At 39.6% G+C, this 19,820-nt stretch overlaps 1 protein-coding gene across 3 annotated transcripts in view; it reads left to right on the top strand.

The window, feature by feature from the left end:
• The window catches only part of dnah5 (dynein, axonemal, heavy chain 5), a 212,011-nt gene that overhangs the window by 152,180 nt on the left and 40,011 nt on the right, over positions 1-19,820 (top strand). For all 3 annotated transcript variants that reach the window (XM_049480737.1, XM_049480738.1, XM_049480736.1), the window contains 8 exons: positions 2,550-2,664; positions 5,356-5,532; positions 9,915-10,118; positions 12,124-12,303; positions 13,626-13,763; positions 16,303-16,438; positions 17,589-17,905; positions 18,751-18,906. In XM_049480737.1, coding sequence (XP_049336694.1) covers positions 2,550-2,664; positions 5,356-5,532; positions 9,915-10,118; positions 12,124-12,303; positions 13,626-13,763; positions 16,303-16,438; positions 17,589-17,905; positions 18,751-18,906 — 1,423 coding nt within the window. The remainder of the gene's footprint in view (positions 1-2,549; positions 2,665-5,355; positions 5,533-9,914; positions 10,119-12,123; positions 12,304-13,625; positions 13,764-16,302; positions 16,439-17,588; positions 17,906-18,750; positions 18,907-19,820) is intronic.

Raw genomic sequence — 19,820 nt, 5'->3', positions numbered from 1 at the left:
GTAGGTGAGCTCCGCCGTACAGTTAAAAAGCTCCGCGCGACAGTAGGTGAGCTCCGCAGTACAGTTAAAAAGCTCCGCGTGACAGTAGGTGAGCTCTGTGGTACAGTTAAAAAGCACCACGCGACAGTAGGTGAGCTCCGCGGTACAGTTAAAAAGCTCCACGCGACAGTAGGTGAGCTCCGCGGTACAGTTAAAGAGCACCGAGCGACAGTAGATGAGCTCCACGGTACAGTTTAAAAGCTTCACGCGACAGTACGTGAGCTCCGCGGTACAGTTAAAAAGCTCCACGCGACAGTAGATGAGCTCCGCGGTACAGTTAAAGAGCTCCGCGCGACAGTAGGTGAGCTCTACGGTACAGTTAAAAAGCTCCACGCGACAGTAGATGAGCTCCGCGGTACAGTTAAAGAGCTCCGCGTGACAGTAGGTGAGCTCCACGGTACAGTTAAAAAGCTCCGCGTGACAGAAGCTGAGCTCCGCGGTACAGTTAAAAAGCTCCCCACAACAGTAGGTGAACTCCGCAGTACAGTTAAAAAGCTCCACGCGACAGTAGGTGAGCTCTGCTGTACAGTTAAAAAGCTCCGCGCGACAGTTCATGAGCTCTGCGGTACAGTTTAAAAGCTCTGCGGTACAGTTTAAAAGCTCTGCGGTACAGTTTAAAAGCTCTGCGGTACAGTTAAAAAGCTCCGCGGTACAGTTTAAAAGCTCCATGGAACAGTTAAAAAGCTCCATGGAACAGTTTAAAAGCTCTGCAGTACAGTTTAAAAGTTCCGCGGTACAGTAGGTGAGCTCCGCGGTACAGTTAAAAAGCTCCGTGCGACAGTAGGTGAGCTCTGTGGTACAGTTAAAAAGCTCCACGTGACAGTAGGTGAGCTCCGCGGTACAGTTAAAAAGCTCTGCGTGACAGTAGGTGAGCTCCGCTGTACAGTTAAAAAGCTCCGTGCGACAGTAGGTGAGCTCTGTGGTACAGTTAAAAAGCTCCGCGCGACAGTAGGTGAACTCCGCAGTACAGTTAAAAAGCTCCACGTGACAGTAGGTGAACTCCGCAGTACAGTTAAAAAGCTCCACGTGACAGTAGGTGAGCTCTGCTGTACAGTTAAAAAGCTCCGTGCGACAGTTCATGAGCTCTGCGGTACAGTTAAAAAGGTCCGCGCGACACCAGGTGAGCTCCGCGGTTCAGTTAAAGAGCTCCGCGGTACAGTTTAAAAGCTCCGCGGTACAGTTTAAAAGCTCCGCGGTACAGTTAAAAAGCTCCGCGGTACAGTTTAAAAGCTCTGCGGTACAGTTTAAAAGCTCTGCGGTACAGTTAAAAAGCTCCGCGCGACAGTTCATGAGCTCTGCGGTACAGTTAAAAAGGTCCGCGCGACAGCAGGTGAGCTCCGCGGTTCAGTTAAAGAGCTCCGTGGTACAGTTTAAAAGCTCTGCGGTACAGTTTAAAAGCTCCGCGGTACAGTATGTGAGCTCTGGGGTACAGTTAAAAAGCTCCGTGCGACAGTAGGTGAGCTCCGCGGTACAGTTAAAAAGCTCCACGCGACAGTATGTGAGCTCTGGGGTACAGTTAAAAAGCTCCGTGCGACAGTATGTGAGCTCTGGGGTACAGTTAAAAAGCTCCGCGTGACAGTAGGTGAGCTCTGTGGTACAGTTTAAAAGCTCCGCGGTACAGTAGGTGAGCTCCGCGGTACAGTTAAAAAGCTCCGCGTGACAGTAGGTGAGCTCTGTGGTACAGTTTAAAAGCTCCGCGTGACAGTAGATGAGCTCCGCGGTACAGTTAAAAAGCTCCGCGTGACAGTAGGTGAGCTCCGCTGTACAGTTAAAAAGCTCCGCGTGACAGTAGGTGAGCTCCGCTGTACAGTTAAAAAGCTCCACGCGACAGTAGGTGAGCTCTGTGGTACAGTTAAAAAGCTCCGCGTGACAGTAGGTGAGCTCTGTGGTACAGTTAAAGAGCTCTGCGTGACAGTGCTCTTACTGTCCCAAAGATTCACAGCCCTAGTAAATACTGTAAGTAAATCCTACACGTGCCTGTTTCATAGACACATATAAATGTTCTGTCTCTGTTTGCACTTCAAGCATAGTCTTAATATGACTGGTTATGGTTATGCATAGTTAAATTACAAGAGATTTAGGAGTAAAAAACACAAGCCATAGGCTTAATATGACTGGTTGTGGTTTGCACTTATTGTTTGCACTATATAAGACTTAGAAAAGTTTTATTTTTATTTTTTATTCTTATTCTTATTTCTATTTCTTATAGAATCAATGTGTAAAAGACACCAGTCTGTTAAGTTTGCGTTATATGATTTTGTCGTGAACCCAGTATCGTGTCTTGTCTCGTCTCGTGATATTAGTGTCTCGTCACACCCCTAATTAAAATGTATGTAGAACTAAGCATGACAAGCTAACTAAGACATATGTCCCTCTAATTTTTTTCCATATATATTTTTTTTATATGTTTTTTTTGAATCCGTAAATCTATTGAAAAATAAGTACTTGTACAGGAATAGCTCTCTGAGAGATCATTATTATTATTATTATTATGCATCTCTGCACAACAGGATGAATACAGGCCTCCAGAAGCTGAAAGAAGCCTCTGAGTCCGTCGCTGCTCTCAGCAAAGAGCTAGAGGTGAAGGAGAAGGAGCTGCAAATTGCCAACGAGAAGGCTGACATGGTGCGTATGCCTATTCACTAGTAATCACTAGAAATTTTACCATGCTAAAAAAGAGACATCATACAAAGTGAAGAGAAGTGATTTGCCTGGATTCTGCCTCCATGTTGCCAAATGTCAAACTAATCACGTTTTCACGGTTTATGGAAAATATAATTTTTGTGGGGTTTTTTTCAACTGGCTATTGCTTCCCAACAAATATACATGTTGAAGTGTGCTTCAGTTTCCCGGCTTTTTGGAGGCCTAATCTCTAAGCAGAGTCATGTTGCTTCATATTGAATTCTGAATAATAATTGCTGTGTGTCAACATCCTGGTGATTTTTAGAGCTGTGATTTTAGAGCAAGATAGGCATGATTAGCAAAACTAGACAGGGAAACGATTCAATATATTACAGCATGATGTGACATTTTGCAAATGTGTAAATACATTTTTTAGAAAACTGGGATAAAATAGAACAAAAACAAACTATCATACGTATAAAATAAAAGTAACATAAAAAATAAAAGTTACTTTTTCAGTAAACCAAGTAATATAACCTAAGGATAGAATACAACACTGCTATCTATAAGCACTACGCTAAATAAAGCACTGCCTAACACCAATCTTTACATGTTAATTAAGAATTAAAAATCAATACTGAGTTTTTGAAAATTGACACAATATTGCTAAACAAAATATTGTTAAACATTATGTAGGTCTGATAGAGAACATCGCTCACATTCATTTTTGGATCCTGTGGGAAAACTGTCTAATTACTGTATTTTTCGCCCTATAAGGCTCACTTAAAATACTTCATAAAAAAAAATATATCATCAGTGCGCCTTATAAACCATTGCACCTTATGTATGAATTTAACCAGTCAGGTTGTAAGAAACAGTAAAGCCACTCCGGTGAAGTGAAACATTATAAAGAAGTTTCAGTTTAGCCAGAGGCACCAAAGGCTGGAGCAGTATTAGTATTAGTCGCTAACTATGCTAAGCGCTAGCTCTTTTGCTGTTGAGAAGTGAGTATTATCAGACTGTAGCCTGCTGCTAACCCCAGCTAGCACTGCTGGAGCAGCATTAACCGCTAAGTGCTATCTCTTTCACCGCTCAGAGGTGAGTGTTTTGGACTGTAGTCTGTGTGTTTACCGTGTTAAAACAAGCTACGTGGGACGAACCGCTAGCTAATATCACCCTGTTTTACAGTAACACTCAGTGTTCCTCAGTTTAGCACTTGTGCTAGTGCTAGCGGTTAGCGGCTAATGCTCCAGCCTTTAGTGAATTACCGAATTACACTTTTGTTTACTTAGCTTAGCTTCACTTGAGACCTGCTGGATTAGGAAAAGGAAAATATGGCGACTACCCTGTTCCTTACTAGAGTCGCATAATGCGCCGTATAATCCAGTGCATCTTATGTATGAACATAGACCAGAAAATAGACCTTCATTGATGGTGCACTTTATAATCCGGTGCACTTTTTAATAGTGCAAAAAATATGGTACCATTTGGGCTACGCATACAGGACCCACATGACCATGTCATCTGAAAAAAAAAAAATACAATTCAAAGCATTAAAGGCTCATATTTAATAATAAAAAAATAGGTTCATATGTTCTGTTTGCTATTAGAAACATTAAATATGCCCTTTAAACGGTGCATATAGTACTGTGTATATAGTCTATGGTCCCATAACATGTTAGTGAGCATAGTAATGTTTGTAGTAAAGGTAATTTATAGTTTTTGCTATGCTATTACACGGAAGGGTGAGTGCATTTGAGTTTGTTTTCATAAATTATAGAGTTTTATAAATATGTATAACCATGTTTATAATGCATTATGAATGCATTATAATGTGTTAGGAATATGTTTATAGAGTCTTATAGAGGTGACATTCATAGAAAGTGTTACCCATCTGGTAACACTTTCTATGAATGTCATCTTTGTTAGTCTCTATAACTACATTCATACTATATTATAATGCATTCATAAGGCATTATAAACATGGCTATAAATATTTATAAAAATGCATAACCCACTATAGCCATGTTTATTAAGCATTATGACTTGTGATCATAATACATTATAAGTTATTCTTATGATATACATGTTAAAATAGTATATATCTATTGTAAAAATCTAGTCTGAAAGTCTGTCACTTTACTTAGAGCGCACAAAGACCTGTTATAATACATTATAATTGACTATAACTAATTAAAATTCAGTGGTCACAAATATATTTATAGGATTACTGAGGGTGTGTTTATAAGTTGAAAGCTGTTTTAGTCATGATACAAGTCTACAAGCTGGGACTGAGTTTTTTGGTATTGACGTATAACATGTTATAAACACAGCTATTAATGCATTATAATCACAGGTCATGATGCATAATAAACATGGCCACGATGAATTATAGAGTTTTATGTATATGTATAGCCATGTTTATAATGCCTTATGAATGCATTATAATGTGTTAGGAATATGTTTATAGAGTCTTATAGAGATGACAATAATAGAAAGTGTTACCAAACATCTTTCTTAAAGCAACCTTGAATCCTGCTCCTGTGATAGGAGCAGGAGCCTTGAGTTTTCCATTGGAGGTGGTCAATGCTGAGCTCAGACAATGTTGCGATGATACATTTTTAATTTACTGATAGATGATAAGTGATACAAGTTTGATTGTTTAAAAAAACTTTTTCCCTGTGATCTGGACAGGTGCTGAAAGAAGTTACGGTGAAAGCTCATGCAGCTGAAAAGGTGAAAATCGAGGTGCAGAAGGTTAAAGACAAGGCCCAGGCCATTGTTGACAGCATCTCAGCGGACAAGGCCATTGCCAAGGAGAAGCTGGAGGCGGCCAAGCCGGCGCTGGAGGAGGCAGAGGCAGCGCTGCAGGTTGGAGTCAATGGTTCTCATTGGAGAAGCTGTACATTCTGTAATTATTAGAAAGAAAGTCAAATAAGGTGAAGGAGAACAGAGGAATGGGAAGAAAGGGAGGAGTTTAGAGCACAAAAGAAACAGAGAAAGAGACAGACCAGTTTTAGTGGCTGCCTTGTATGTATGTGTGTGTGTGTGTGGGGGGGGGGGGGGGGGGGGGGGCTATGGGGAAGTGTGTGTGCGTGATGTTTTCAGATGTTTTTTAGGGCACTATGGTGCCTGCAGCTCCAGTGTAATTACAGGCTGCCTGGGAGGGTGTAAAAATAGAGGTGCTGATGGCAGAGCCGCTGCAGGGGGGGTTCACACTGGGAAGGGGGGCTGACAGCGGCCCTCTTTGCGTGCACACACACACACACACACACAGACACACACACAGACACACGTAGACACACTACCTCACCTCCATAAAATCCCCAGAGGCACAGTACACTTCCCTTCCACTCTCCTCCATCGCTCCTCATCTCTGCTACCACTCAATCCCCACTTCCTCACATCTCTTGTATCACCCCCTTCACTATTACACACACACACACACACACACACACATATCCAGACATATAAACCTTCCTGTGGCCCTCTCCATGTCTCCCTGTAGACTTTCCCCCATTCTCTTTCCTTCTCTAAACTCCCCACAAAGTGTCATTTATCTTCCACTTTAGTGACAGTATTGACTTTAGGCTCCTTAGGCTCTCGTTCTTCAAGGTGTGTGCCAACAACTCTGCATAAGACTATACATAAGTGTGTATAAGGCTAATTATTCACAGCATCTAATTTACAGTTAAGGACGATGTGTTTTTATGAAAATCGATTTTCTCTGAGTTTAAATTTTCACCACCGACGCTCCCCTGAGCTTAGCCCCGCCCCTCTTTCCCGCGCGCAGCCCCGCCCCTCTATCGGCCTGTAGTCTGCTCTTAACCCTGGCTAGCACTGCTGGAGCAGCGTTAGCATTACCCGCTAACAGTGCTAACCATTCAGCCTTACTGTGTTAAAACAAGCTTTGTGGGATGAACAGCTAGCTAATATTGCACAGAGTTCAGAGTAGCACTGTCAGGTGGCAGTTAGGCAGCGTTAGCGGTTAGCTGCTAATGCTGTTGCTCCAGCCTTAGTAGAAATCTGGAAATATACTACATATACACACATACTACATATATATACTACTATAAACTTCTGTAAATAAATGGAAGTGCTTTTTTCACCCAAATAAACAGTTTTCAGAAGAGAAATCTGTGTAGATTAACATCCAGCGCTGGTTTGACTTGTCTGAAAATGTTTTTTTTTTTAAGAATTACAATTTAGTTTACTTAACCTAGCTTAGCTTTACAGGTCTCGCCCCCAGCAGGAAACACGCCGACACCCCTGTTCTTAACAAGTGCCGCTTAAAATACGCCGAAAATACACGTTTATAGATAGTGCACCTTATAATCTGGTGTGCCTTTGGTGCGAAAAATACGGTAGTTGTTTCCTCTGGGCTGCCTTCTCTTAGATTTATGTCTTATGTCTCTTGTGCTAAAGACTGTAGTGCAATGTAACCCCTTTTCTGCTTTGTCTGCTGAGTGTTGTGGTGGCTAAAGTTACTGCCTCCCACTACCACCTACTGTGCTGTTCATTGCTAGTGTTAATGCCGTTTATGACATACTCCATATACACACTGTAACACTGTAAATCAAAGACAATGATAAATGTCTGCACAGCCTGGGAAATGGAATGTCCCATTCGCCTAACACCCAATATGAGACCTCACTTGAACTCCAGTAATTCACGTCAGCTTGCAATGAGCATGGCCAGTGCTCAGCTCACTGCTGTGTGATTCATTTGGCACAAAACTTGAAAAGGCAGCTTGCCTATAGGCAGCTAGTTATACGAAGCAAACAGTGTACAAGTATAAGTAGACTTAGCACATGTAGGTGGTGATACCTGTCAGGGTTCTAATCAGTCCGTGACGCACCTGTGTTTTCTGTTGCCGAGATAGCAATACGCCAGAAATCAACCTGAATACACCTCACTTCCAGATCACCATACCCATTGACGTAGATTTATTCGGAATCATCTTTGCTATGTAAATGGCGCAGGTACAAGTTATGAGAATAGACTGTTGATGGAGCATACAGCTCTGGAAAAAATGAAGAGATCACTTGAATCAGTTTCTCTGATTTTGCTATTTATAGGTATATGTTTGGGTAAAATGAAAATTGTTGTTTTATTCTATGAACTATAGACAACATTTCTCCCAAATTCTCCCAAATAAAAATATTGTCATTTAGAGCATTGTTTGCAGAAAATGAGAAATAGCTGAAATAAAAAAAAAATTATTAAGTTTTAAGAAGTCAGAAATCAATATTTGGTGGAATAACCCTGGTTTTAAATGACAGTTTTCATGCATCTTGGCATGTTCTCCTCCACCAGTCTTACACACTGCTTTTGAATAATTTATGCCACTCCTGGTGCAAAAATTCAAGCAGTTCAGCTTGGTTTGATGGCTTGTGATCATCCATCTTCCTCTTGATTATATTCCAGAGGTTTTCAGGTGGTCACTTTTTTTTCAGAGCTGTAAGATAGCAATGAGCTTTGTGACATGTCTTGCGCAGGGTAAAAGATAGGGCCCTTAGAGTGTTTGTGATCCAGAACTAATCAATCAAAGTCTCAGTTGGTGTTCTAGTGGCAGGTTTAAAACCTTCTAAGAAGTATAGAGGCTTTTACTGCAGCAAACTTTTTTTTTCTACTATTGATCTCAGAACAAAAGCTAAAAATGTGGATGTCTACTAGAGCTGGGCGATATGGCCCAAAATAAATCGATTTTTGATTTAAATCGATTTTTTTCCCCTACTAAAAATCTAATTAAAGATGATAAAGAAATGGTTAAAAACTAGTTTTTATTTAGTTAGTTTTCACTTAAATGTCCCCTTTGTGGTTAAAGTGCAACCAGAAACAAGCAAAAAAAAAAAACAATTGTAAGCAGTGAGAACATCTTGTAACTTTTTGAAAGCTAAACATAGTTTAGGTACTGACACAATGCACCCTCAAACTTAATAAATAAATAAATAAATAAACCCACCCTTAAAACACAAGTAGAAATAAATAAAATGGTGGCCTTTTTGATAAAACTTACAAAATAGAAAACAAGTACAATTTAATATGTTATTAAGTAAAGAGTTTTCACCGTTGGGCTTGAATTGCAAAACAAAGCTTTTAAATAAGTGCAAGTGTTCTATAAAATGAGATGATCTTTTCTCATGAATATAAAAAAATCATAAACTGTTGTGCATACAGAACCTGGTACACGGTTGGAAGATGTGTCAGGGACAGTGGCTTGTTTTACTTTGGATGGAGAGCTAGTGCTGCTGCTGCGTTCATTTCTTTGGGAGAAGGACTTTTCCCACTCCGCTTGTGTTTAAGGTGTAGAGATAAATTTGTCACGCTGCTTCGTTTAGAAGCAGTCGGTTTAAACACACCTTACAGCGAGGATTTGTTTGGTCTACGTCCGACGCTGCAAAACCGAACCAACTCCAGATCACGGAGGGAGAGAGAGAGGGACGGGGGGAGTGGGGGGGGGGGGGTGCGCGCGGGAGAGAGAGGCGGGGCTAAGCTCAGTCTGAAGTACGGGAGCCCACAGGGGAGCGTCGGTGGTGAAAATTAAAACTCAGACAAAATCGATTTTCATAAAAACACATCTTCTTTAACTGTAAATTCGAATTAATCGATAAAATCGTTAATCGCCCAGCTCTAAAGTCTACCAATGTGTGGAGGCACATTAAAGAGTGTAAGGAAGTGGTAAAGGTTAACTCCATCCACTCTACACCAAATATTTCTAAAGTATAGTATAATTTCTATAGTAGTTCTTATCTTGCTTTGCTACTGTGTTTTTTTTCACCTTTATCTAATTCAACACTACCCCCACAAGTACTGGTGCTTCATTAACCTCAGCAGCTAAATTGTAGCACCTTGACTTTCCTTTGCACCCAGTGAGCTGGAAGATACAGAAATTCTGTATTTAATTAAGAAAATTCTCCCCACAACTGTTTATGATAGAACATCAATACATGACCCACTAACCCTGCATGAATTCATTCCCCTTTCCGCGAGTGCAGTGCGATAAAGCGCCATCGAAATGCCACAGCACGCTTTTCCAGCTAATCCATCAAAGTCCCCACATGGCAGTGAAGTCTGTCTGATGCTGGCTCAGACTCCAGAACCAGGCGTGACTCCACTGTCTGCGGTGGTTCACTTATTTCTAAGAACTGTCCCCCACAGACTTGTGTCTATTTTGTCAACAGAATGTCAGTCTGTTCCTCTCAGCCTCTCTTTCTCTATTTCTCTCTCTCTATTTCTGTCTCTTTCTCCAGACAATCAAGCCGTCAGACATCGCCACAGTGCGTACTCTGGCCAGGCCACCTCACCTGATTATGCGCATCATGGACTGCGTGCTGCTGCTCTTTCAGAGGAGGCTGAACGCAGTGAAGATCGACCCAGAGAAAAACTGCATCACGCCCTCCTGGCAAGAGTCGCTCAAGCTCATGACGGCCGGGAACTTCCTGGGGAGTCTTCAGGTACCACCATGTCTTATGCACAGTTTCACCATGCAGGTATTGCATGTACACTGTCCCACAATGTCCCACAGAAACCTTTACTTACCTTTACTAACCACACTGGACACATGATGAGCCACACTTATCATATAGGCCAATATACTGTTAACAACATATCATTTATTAGTTCGTCTCCAAAACCCCATTATTATAAAATACTTTAACTGGTGGATCATTGTCTGACCCCTGTATATACCACCACCATGTCAGTGTCACTGCAGTGCTGAGAATAACCCAACATCCAATTACCGTATTTTTCGCACTATAAGGCACACTTAAAATCCTTTAATTTTCCCCAAAAATCGCCAGTGCTCCTTTTAATCCAGTGCGTCTTATGTATGAATTTTACCAGTCAAGTTGTAAAGAGCAGTAAAGCCACTCTGAAGTACAGAGTTATACAGGAGTTTCAGTTTAGTTCTCCAGCACTGAGACTGGAGCAGCATTAGCATAAGCTGCTAACCACTATATCACTGTTCAAAGGTGAGTATTATCAGCCTGTAGTCTGCTTCTAACCCTGGCTAGCACTGCTGGAGCAACATTAGCATTACCCGCTAACAGCGCTAGCTCTTTGGCGGTTTAGAGGAAAGTATTATTGGCCTGAAGTCTGCTCCTAACCCTGGCTAGAATTAGCAATACCCGCTAACAGCACTAGCTCTTTGGCGGTTCAGAGGTAAGTATTATCGGCCTGTAGTCTGCTCCTAACCCTGGCTAGCACTGCTGGAGCAGCATTAGCATTACCCTCTAACAGCGCTAGCTCTTTGGCGGTTCAGAGGAAAGTATTATTGGCCTAAAGTCTGCTCCTAACCATGGCTAGCACTAGCATTACCTAGCTGTTTTGCTGTTAAGAGGTGAGTTAGTGTTGCCAACTGTTCCCTAAAATACGGAATCGTCCCGTATTTGGGCAAAATACACGCTCCGTATTGAATTGATCCGGGACACGCTTTGTCCCGTATTTATGAGTTGAGTCATTAAGCCAATTGATTTGTTTCAGAGACACCGCTGCGCCGCTGCCCCCCTCCGCTGGAGAACAGCCACCCCTTCTAAACAGAGGCTGTGACTCTCATTGGTCCTGACACGGAGACACACAACCAATCAGAAGCGCAGCCTCTGTTCAGGAGTGGCTGTTCTCTGAGCGGAGGGGGGCAGCGCGGTGGCTGTAACTGCGTTCTAAATCACTCCCTCCCTATCACAGAAACAGCGCACAAGTTACCATCGGTTAATACACAATATAGTGCACTATTCCTGTGATAGGACGTGATTTAAAAAGCAGACCAGTGCTAACACACAGCATTAAATAGCACACAGCAGCAGAGAAATCTGTGTAGATTAACATCCAAAACTAAGATATTTTGTACTACAGTGTGTACTGAAGTGAAAATAAAGATTGTCAGAAAAGTTGAGCTAAAGGTAGAGGTTTCTAATAAAGTGAGTGCCTTTCCTGGTCAAAGATGTCTTTATCTTGACTTAAATGATCACAGATAAGGAGTAAAAAGTTCAGATTTACAAATCAAAGCTTTGATTTAAACGCCTTATTTTATTTTTTTATTGATTTACTCAGTATATTAACTTTTTTTTTGTTTTGACATTCATGTTTTGACATTTTTTTTTTACAATTTTTAACACTTTAGAGTAGCCCCCAAAAAATGCTAATATGCTTTCTGACAAGAGAAGAGATAAATTAATGGAAACAGAAGCACTGACAGTTCATCTCTCTGTGGCATCTTTTTTTTAGATGAAAATGCAGTAAAGAAAGAGGTTTACCTGTTAAGATAAGCAGTTTAGATTGAACTACCGCCCCAAATCTCTCGGTTCATTTGTAGTATCCACTTCAGCTTTGAGAACTAAAACCCCTGTCTAGTCTAGAGCTCGTCTCCTGGGAGACAGGAAGAGAACTGTCTGTGCCCCACTTTTCTTTACTCGATCTGACTGCAGACTCAATGCTGTGATTGCTTTTCCTTCTCTCCAGCAATTTCCCAAAGACACCATCAACGAGGAGGTGGTGGAGCTCCTCACCCCTTACTTTGACATGCCTGACTACAACATTGAGACGGCCAAGCGGGTGTGCGGCAACGTGGCGGGGCTCTGCTCCTGGACCAAAGCCATGGCCACCTTCTTCTCCATCAACAGAGAAGTTCTGCCTTTGAAGGTGAGATGGTGATGTTTGTTCCTGAATCTCTATTTTGTGTTCTTTGGTAGAACATACGAAGCTGGTGCTGTCCGTGGTGCTGACAGATCTGCTGCTAAAAGCTATAGTTCATCTGTTGATGCACAGTTTATCTGTGTTTATCATCCTCTAGCCCATAATCAGTGGTCAGGTCCTGCTTAAGGCTTGAAATTTTCAGTGGTGGACTTTTTTGTTCAACTTAAATATATACATATATCGTCGCTGTCCTATAAAAAAAAAACATTATCTCCATTTTTGTCGATTTTGAGTTTACTACATAATTTGAACAGACAAACTGTCACTTACACTGTGCCAATTTTTTGATAAACGGACCAATAGAAACTCTTTAAAATGACTTCTATTAAAAGTTTACAAGGTTTTTTCTCTCTCCTGTAAAGTTACTGTTTTGAAGATAAGTGTGTTTCATTGGACAGCGACGATATACATTAACCAGCACCACATATTGGCACCACACGCCTCAGTATGTGTGAAATTCCTGTGGATTTTGTTTAGACAGGCTATAAAAGACCAGGCCTACATTTAGTGTGAAAGTTTAGTGTGAAATTTTCAATCCTTTAATGTTTATCCTATTTGTAACCTTTAATGATCTGCTAGTTTGGTTGGTAAAGCACATTTTGAGCCACTGTATTTGCACAAATAACACTGGAACAAACTGCCATGTTGTTCCTAACGCTGTTAGCTCCGCCATATGGATGAGTAAATATGAAGGAAAGAGTCACAAAAGTTAACAAAGTTAATCTCAAACAAAAAATGGGCAATCTTCAAAACAACATGCTTTTTACAAGTTAAAAAAAAGGTAATACAATAAAAAGTTTATGAACACAAAAACTGGGGTTATAATTTATAAGTCTACAAACATTATATGAGTAATATGACACAATATTCTATTTTAAACAGAAGCCTAAAACAGAAAAATGTAGGCATAATAACACTGATGATCTCATAACAATGGTGCATTACAAGCTCTGGGATATTTGTTAGATGGTTAAAGCATCTCCAAAATGCCAAAGCATGTAAGCTGCTTATCATTTATAGTAGTATAGTAGTGAGTATCTACTGGCAGTGGTCTAAGCAAACTGGCTACAGACTGGTGATGTGATATGATGTTGGTTGTGCATGGCTCATCAATGCGTGAGGGCAACAGGCTATTTCATCTAATTCAGACTGACAGAAGAGCTTCTATGGAACAGGGCACATCATTTTTTAAGGTGGTCATAGATGTTTTTGCCTGATTATTATTTATTAACATTGTTTTCTCTCTTTCTCTCAATTCTCTCTCTCAGGCTAACCTTGTGGTGCAGGAGAACAGACTGGCCATTGCACATGCGGATCTGCAGAAGGCCCAGGCAGAGCTGGATGCCAAGCAGGCCGAGCTGGATGTGGTGCAGGCAGAGTACGAGAAGGCAGTGACAGAAAAGCAGGTATGTTACCAAAAGCAAAAGCATTTTATTTATTAAGTCCTAGTTTGTGCCTCACTGGACTCTATTGCACACTGTGTAATAGAGGTAATTACTACCTCACTGGTCTTTTTTGCACACTTTTTGCACACTGCATAATTTGCACACTGTCTTGTTATTTATTATTCTTTGTCTGTATTGTGTTGTATTGTCTGTCTGCACTTTTGTACTGTTGCACTATTGTTCTGTCTACACTGTGTTTATGTGCACCATGGTCCCTGGAGGAACGTTGTTTCGTTTCACTGTGTACTCTGTATATAGCTGAAATGACAATAAAAACCACTTTGACTTTGACTTTTGACTTTGATGTACCAATGTATTAACCCCTTAACAGGCCATGACTTTATCAATTGCCTGCCTGACATTAAAGCACTAAATCTTGAGGATTTCTATTGAAGCAATACATAAAAAGCGTTCATATTTGATAAGGAACAGGACTGAAAATCATAATTGTAATTGTAACAGAAAATATGAAAAAATATTTAAGTTAATCTGCAAATATCAGAATATAATGAATAAAATCATAAAATTGTCTCTTTTCTGAACTTTATTTTAAAATCAATATTTTCCTGAAAACAAATCAAACAGTTCATGTCCTTCAAACCTTTAGTTTCGTTCTGTTTGTCCTGTTTTTACGTCTATTTTCAAACCTGCAGAGTTTGTGTTGATTCTTGTTACTGATCTGGAAATATTAAGGCGAGTAGAAAAGGAACAGTCAGCTTTTCCACGTGTCCTGTTGGAGATTTCAAATCCCCTAAATTTTTTAATTGTGAATAAGTTATTTTACTGCAAACAAAAGGGTTTTGTATCACCTACACATGTAGCCCTTATACGGGTCAAGGCATGTTAAGGGGTTAAACACAAAGATTAGGCTTAGACTTAGACTGAAGCTAAATTAATTAGCTAAAACCATAGACTGTGTATAGCTGGACAGAGCATCATCTCTCAAAAGTGAAGCCACCACAGGTCGGACGCCCCCTGCTGTTCGGCTGCAGAAAGCTGTGTAACCCCACCCATCCCCATAGGTTTCAATGTCAAAACAGAACAACTTTCAATCACGTTTTTTTTCTAATATACTGTAATTCTACCTCCATTATTTAAATGCAACAGCTAGTGTAACCTCTGCTTATATACAGAATTCGTTTTTAAAAACGTTATTCAGCTCTATTCAAAAAAGGTGTGGTTATTGTAAAAGGGCTTGTAAAAGGGGTTATGGACGGGACCAATAACAGACCGTCAGCTCTGCTCCGCTCTGCAGCCTGTGACCTCGAGGGAGCCCTCAGGGGCGGGGTTATTCAAATGAGTATAGTCATTTGAAGAACCACAGTCTTTCTCCCTCCTCTGGTCTCTACTGCGCAGACTCGGGTATCAGGATCGCCAACATGGCGGAAGATTTTGACTTCATTTTCATTGAATGAATGGGAACGACGACACGGCGTCCACCTTTTTTACAGTCTCTGGCTAAAACTATGAGTTGATTTTCTTGGGCTACACAGCATTTTGAAGAGAAATGTTCTGTTAAAAGAAAAAATAAGTTTACATTAGTGTAATTAAGCCAGGTCATAAACTGTATTTTCCCTTTATTTGATCACAATTCTGTGTAGTCCAAGACCAACTCATAAAAGCACTTTCACAGACATAGATTAAGACTAGTCCTATACTACAGACTCTCCTTCAAATGGAGAATAACCAATCACTGTGCTCTATAGTCCAGGACTAGGCTTAATCTCTGTCCTGTAATCCCTAGATTAGGATAAAGACAAGTCTTGGACTACAACTACAATAATAAATTGTCCAATTAAAGAAAATTGTAGTTCAGGAATAAAATGTATTCTTGTCCACCAAACTGATAGCTTAATAAACTTAATAGCTTTTTGTAAAAGGTTATTTTACATTTTTGTACATCAGTCTAATCTATTTTTAATGGATTCAAAAGTTGTATACTTTTGATTAAAGTTTGAGCTCTTTTCCTGATGGCAAAAAAAAAAAAACGTGAATGGGCTCTAATTGGGTGCCTGTGGTGCGAACTAAACCTTCCATTTGCATTTCTGCATAAAAATGAAGGCGATCAGCGATCTTGTAAATGATTCCCGAATCATCTTGTTAATGAATCACTCCATCTTCCCTGTGTGTTCTTTCACAAATTAGACAAGTGCTAAAAATAGGGCCAAGGATCCTCCAATGTTCCCATTCACAAAGTATAATCAGCTGTATTAGCATCGCGTTCATTAGCTGATAATTGTGTGATTAACAGCCGCTGGCTGACTGGTCTCTCAGTGTTGATTTTAAATTAAGCTTGTTTATGCTGCTGCTAGCACAAGTTGAATTTAGCGCTTTAGCAAACAGTTATTTTTTCAAAGTGAATCTAATTGTAATTAATCAAATTGCAGGGATGACCCCCCTCTCACGTGCTGACGATCTGAATAATGATAAGCAACTTTTGTTTTTTTTAACAGTCTTCCTGCTCTTTCTTTTCTTCTTTTTCTTTCACGCTCTCTGTTAGATGCTGCTGGAGGATGCAGAACGCTGCAGACACAAGATGCAGACAGCCTCCAGCCTGATCAGCGGACTGGCAGGAGAAAAGGCTCGCTGGACTGAGCAAAGCAAGGAGTTCGCTGCTCAGACCAAGAGACTTGTTGGTGCGGCCTCTATTTAACATCTTATCCTTTTTATCAGCTTATATATACAGCTCTGAAAAAAAGGAAGAGACCACGTAATGATGAGGTTTTTCCTTGATTTTACCAAATTGAAATCCTCTGGAATATAATCAAGAGGAAGATGGATGATCACAAGCCATCAAACCAAGCTGAACTGCTTGAATTTTTCACCAGGAGTGGCATAAAGTTATCCAAAAGCAGTGTGTAAGACTGGTGGAGGAGAACACACCAAGATGCATGAAAACTGTGATTAAAAACCGGCATTATTCTACCAAATATTGATTTCTGAACTCTTAAAACTTATTTTCTTTGCATTATTTGAGGTCTGAAAGCTCTGCATCTTTTTTGTTATTTCAGCCATTTCTCATTTTTTGCAAATAAATGCTCTAAATCACAATATTTTTATTTGGAATTTGGGAGAAATGTTGTCTGTAGTTTATAGAATACAACACCAATGTTCATTTTACTCAAACATATACCTATAAATAGCAAAATCAGAGAAACTGATTCAGAAACTGAAGTGGTCTCTTAATTTTTTCCAGAGCTATATATATATATATATATATATATATATATATATATATATATATATATATATATATATATATATATATATATATATATATACACTACCATTTTACACTGTCTTTATCTATTAGAATTAAATTGGCTATATTTGTTAATGTGACTTTAAGTATGGTATTTACTAACTAATGAGCAGAATAGACAGAGATAAAAAAATACATCTTTTGAGATTACTAAAACAATTAATAAAATGGGCAGTTTCTGTAGATTAATATCTGTATGTTGACTGTTTAGACAGGGCAATTGATTGTACAGCACGTTTTATATAATTAGACTTTGTCTACTGGGGAGTAAACAGTTTTGTTTTATAATTTAACTACAATTTAAATGTTATATTAAACCATTTTTTTTATTGTGAGTAAAAAATGTGTTTTTTCAAGATAAGGACTCTTAGTTATAGCTTGAGCTTAAGCTCTGACCATAACCTTGAAGTGACTTATTATTTGCCTACAATCAATTGACTTTTATTTTTTATTTTATAAGTGCATATAAAAAAGTGCATATTTTCTTTATGTAAAAAAACAAGGATGTATGTTCTCTTCATCAGGGGATGTGCTACTCGCCACCGCCTTTCTGTCCTACTCCGGCCCCTTCAACCAGGAGTTCCGTAACCTTCTGCTCAGTGACTGGCAGAAAGAGATGAGGGCCCGGTGTATTCCCTTCGGGATCAATCTCAACCTGACCGAGATGTTGATTGACGCGCCGACGGTGAGCGAGTGGAACCTCCAGGGACTGCCTAACGACGACCTGTCCATTCAGAACGGGATAATAGTGACAAAAGCTGCTCGCTTCCCACTGCTCATCGACCCACAGACTCAGGGCAAGATCTGGATCCGGAATAAGGAGGCCAAGAACGAGCTTCAGGTGAGGAAAGGAGAATCGTGATGTAGAACGTGCCTGATTTAGCTGAAGAGGCTGAACGTTGTGCAGATTACTGTAGGACTGTACATCCTTCTCTATAAGACTCTATAAACATAATGATAACACATTATAATGCATTCATAAGGCATTATAAACATGGCTACACATATTTATAAAAATGTATAATTCATTATAGCCATGTTTATTATGCATCATGAACTGTGATTATATGGCATTAATAGCTGTGTTTATAAAATGTTATACATCAATACCAAGAAACTCAGTCCCTGCTTGCAGACTTTATCATGACTAAAAAAGCTTCTAACTTATAAACACACCATTTTTTTATTAAAGTGTTTACCAAAAAAAAAAAAAATATATATATATATATATATATATATATATATATATAAATAACAGTTATAAAGGGAGGTCACTTTAAAAATTGTATGATAACAATAGAATTACACATTTTGTAAATTATCTGCTCAAGTAGTTTAAGACTAAAGAGCAGCATGTATTGTTGAGTTTTAGGGGGATATATTTTCTTTAACAGTACATACAAGGAACATAGTGAGCCAGGAAATCTTCAAACTCCCTCTTCAACTTTTTGCTTTGTTTTGAGATCCATCTAATGTAATGTATTTTCAGGGTCACTAGAACTTATCTAACATCCAGTCTCGCTTGGCTGTGTTTGAATCCATGCCAGGGCTCTCTTACAGAGGTCAAATGCCCTTGCAGAGATAGGGCTGCTTTTTTCAGCAAAATCCATTTTGTCTCGGGTAAGAGCTTTTCCAAGTAACGGTACTTCAGTTGAGTTTTGTCATGAGGCCTTGCTGTTGTCACAGATTACTTCGCTGAATCACAAGTACTTCAGGAACCATCTAGAAGACAGCCTGTCTCTAGGACGCCCCCTGCTGATTGAGGATGTGGGCGAGGAGCTGGATCCTGCTCTGGACAACGTCCTGGAGAAGAACTTCATCAAGACTGGCTCTACGTATAAGGTATGTATCTATAATAATTTAAGACACGCATGTTGTTGTACTGTCATTTTTTTTGTACATTCAAACATTTACATTTTTTTCAAGTTCTCATTCCATCATTTTATCGTTTATTCATTTTAAAACGTCTGATTGTGGTCTCTAGTATGAATAAATGCCATGTGACCTGTTTTTTGTGAAAAAAAATTGCTCCGGTGATCTGTTATAACACTGTTTTAGTCCAATGGAGGAGTTGAGGTGGAAGAACGATAGGATTTTAGCTCTTGTTCATGAATATTTATGCATGGAAAAACATTGCATCCGATTGACTAACAGCACTGCGAGGATGTGAGATGGAAAATAGTTAGAAACATATTAAAATAAAGACTTTTTTTACATTAATAAGAGTCAATTACAATGTTATATGTTACTTTACAACATGTATAATGTCCTGTTAAGTGCAGTTTAGCCACTGACCTAGTTTTAGAGTCTCTGTAAAACACAAAATCCACCGGAGATCCTATTTAAATCTTAATACACAGATACACAGAGTTGGCTTGTCCAGGTCCAGAAAAAAAAAAAAATCCAACTCTGGGTTGGCTAAGCCTCAGCAGATTTTAGATTTTTACTTTTAACTAGTGTGAACAGAACTGTTCTTAAAATACACCTACACCCACGTCATACAGCTATTGGATCATATGACTCAAAGAGCTCAAATTGTTTTACCTCATATATCGTGCGTAATTTGGAGTGTAGAACTCCTTATAATCTCGATAATTGTGATCTTCTACTCACTTAAATATTTGCACTGCACTTATATACTGATATATATATATATATATATATATATATATATATATATATATATATAGAGAGAGAGAGAGAGAGAGAGAGAGAGAGAGAGAGAGAGAGAGAGAGAGAGAGAGAGAGAGAGAGAA

Source organism: Astyanax mexicanus, chromosome 6 (assembly GCF_023375975.1).
Source record: "Astyanax mexicanus isolate ESR-SI-001 chromosome 6, AstMex3_surface, whole genome shotgun sequence".
Classification (NCBI taxonomy): domain Eukaryota; kingdom Metazoa; phylum Chordata; class Actinopteri; order Characiformes; family Acestrorhamphidae; genus Astyanax; species Astyanax mexicanus.
This window is presented reverse-complemented; position numbering and strand designations above follow the sequence as displayed.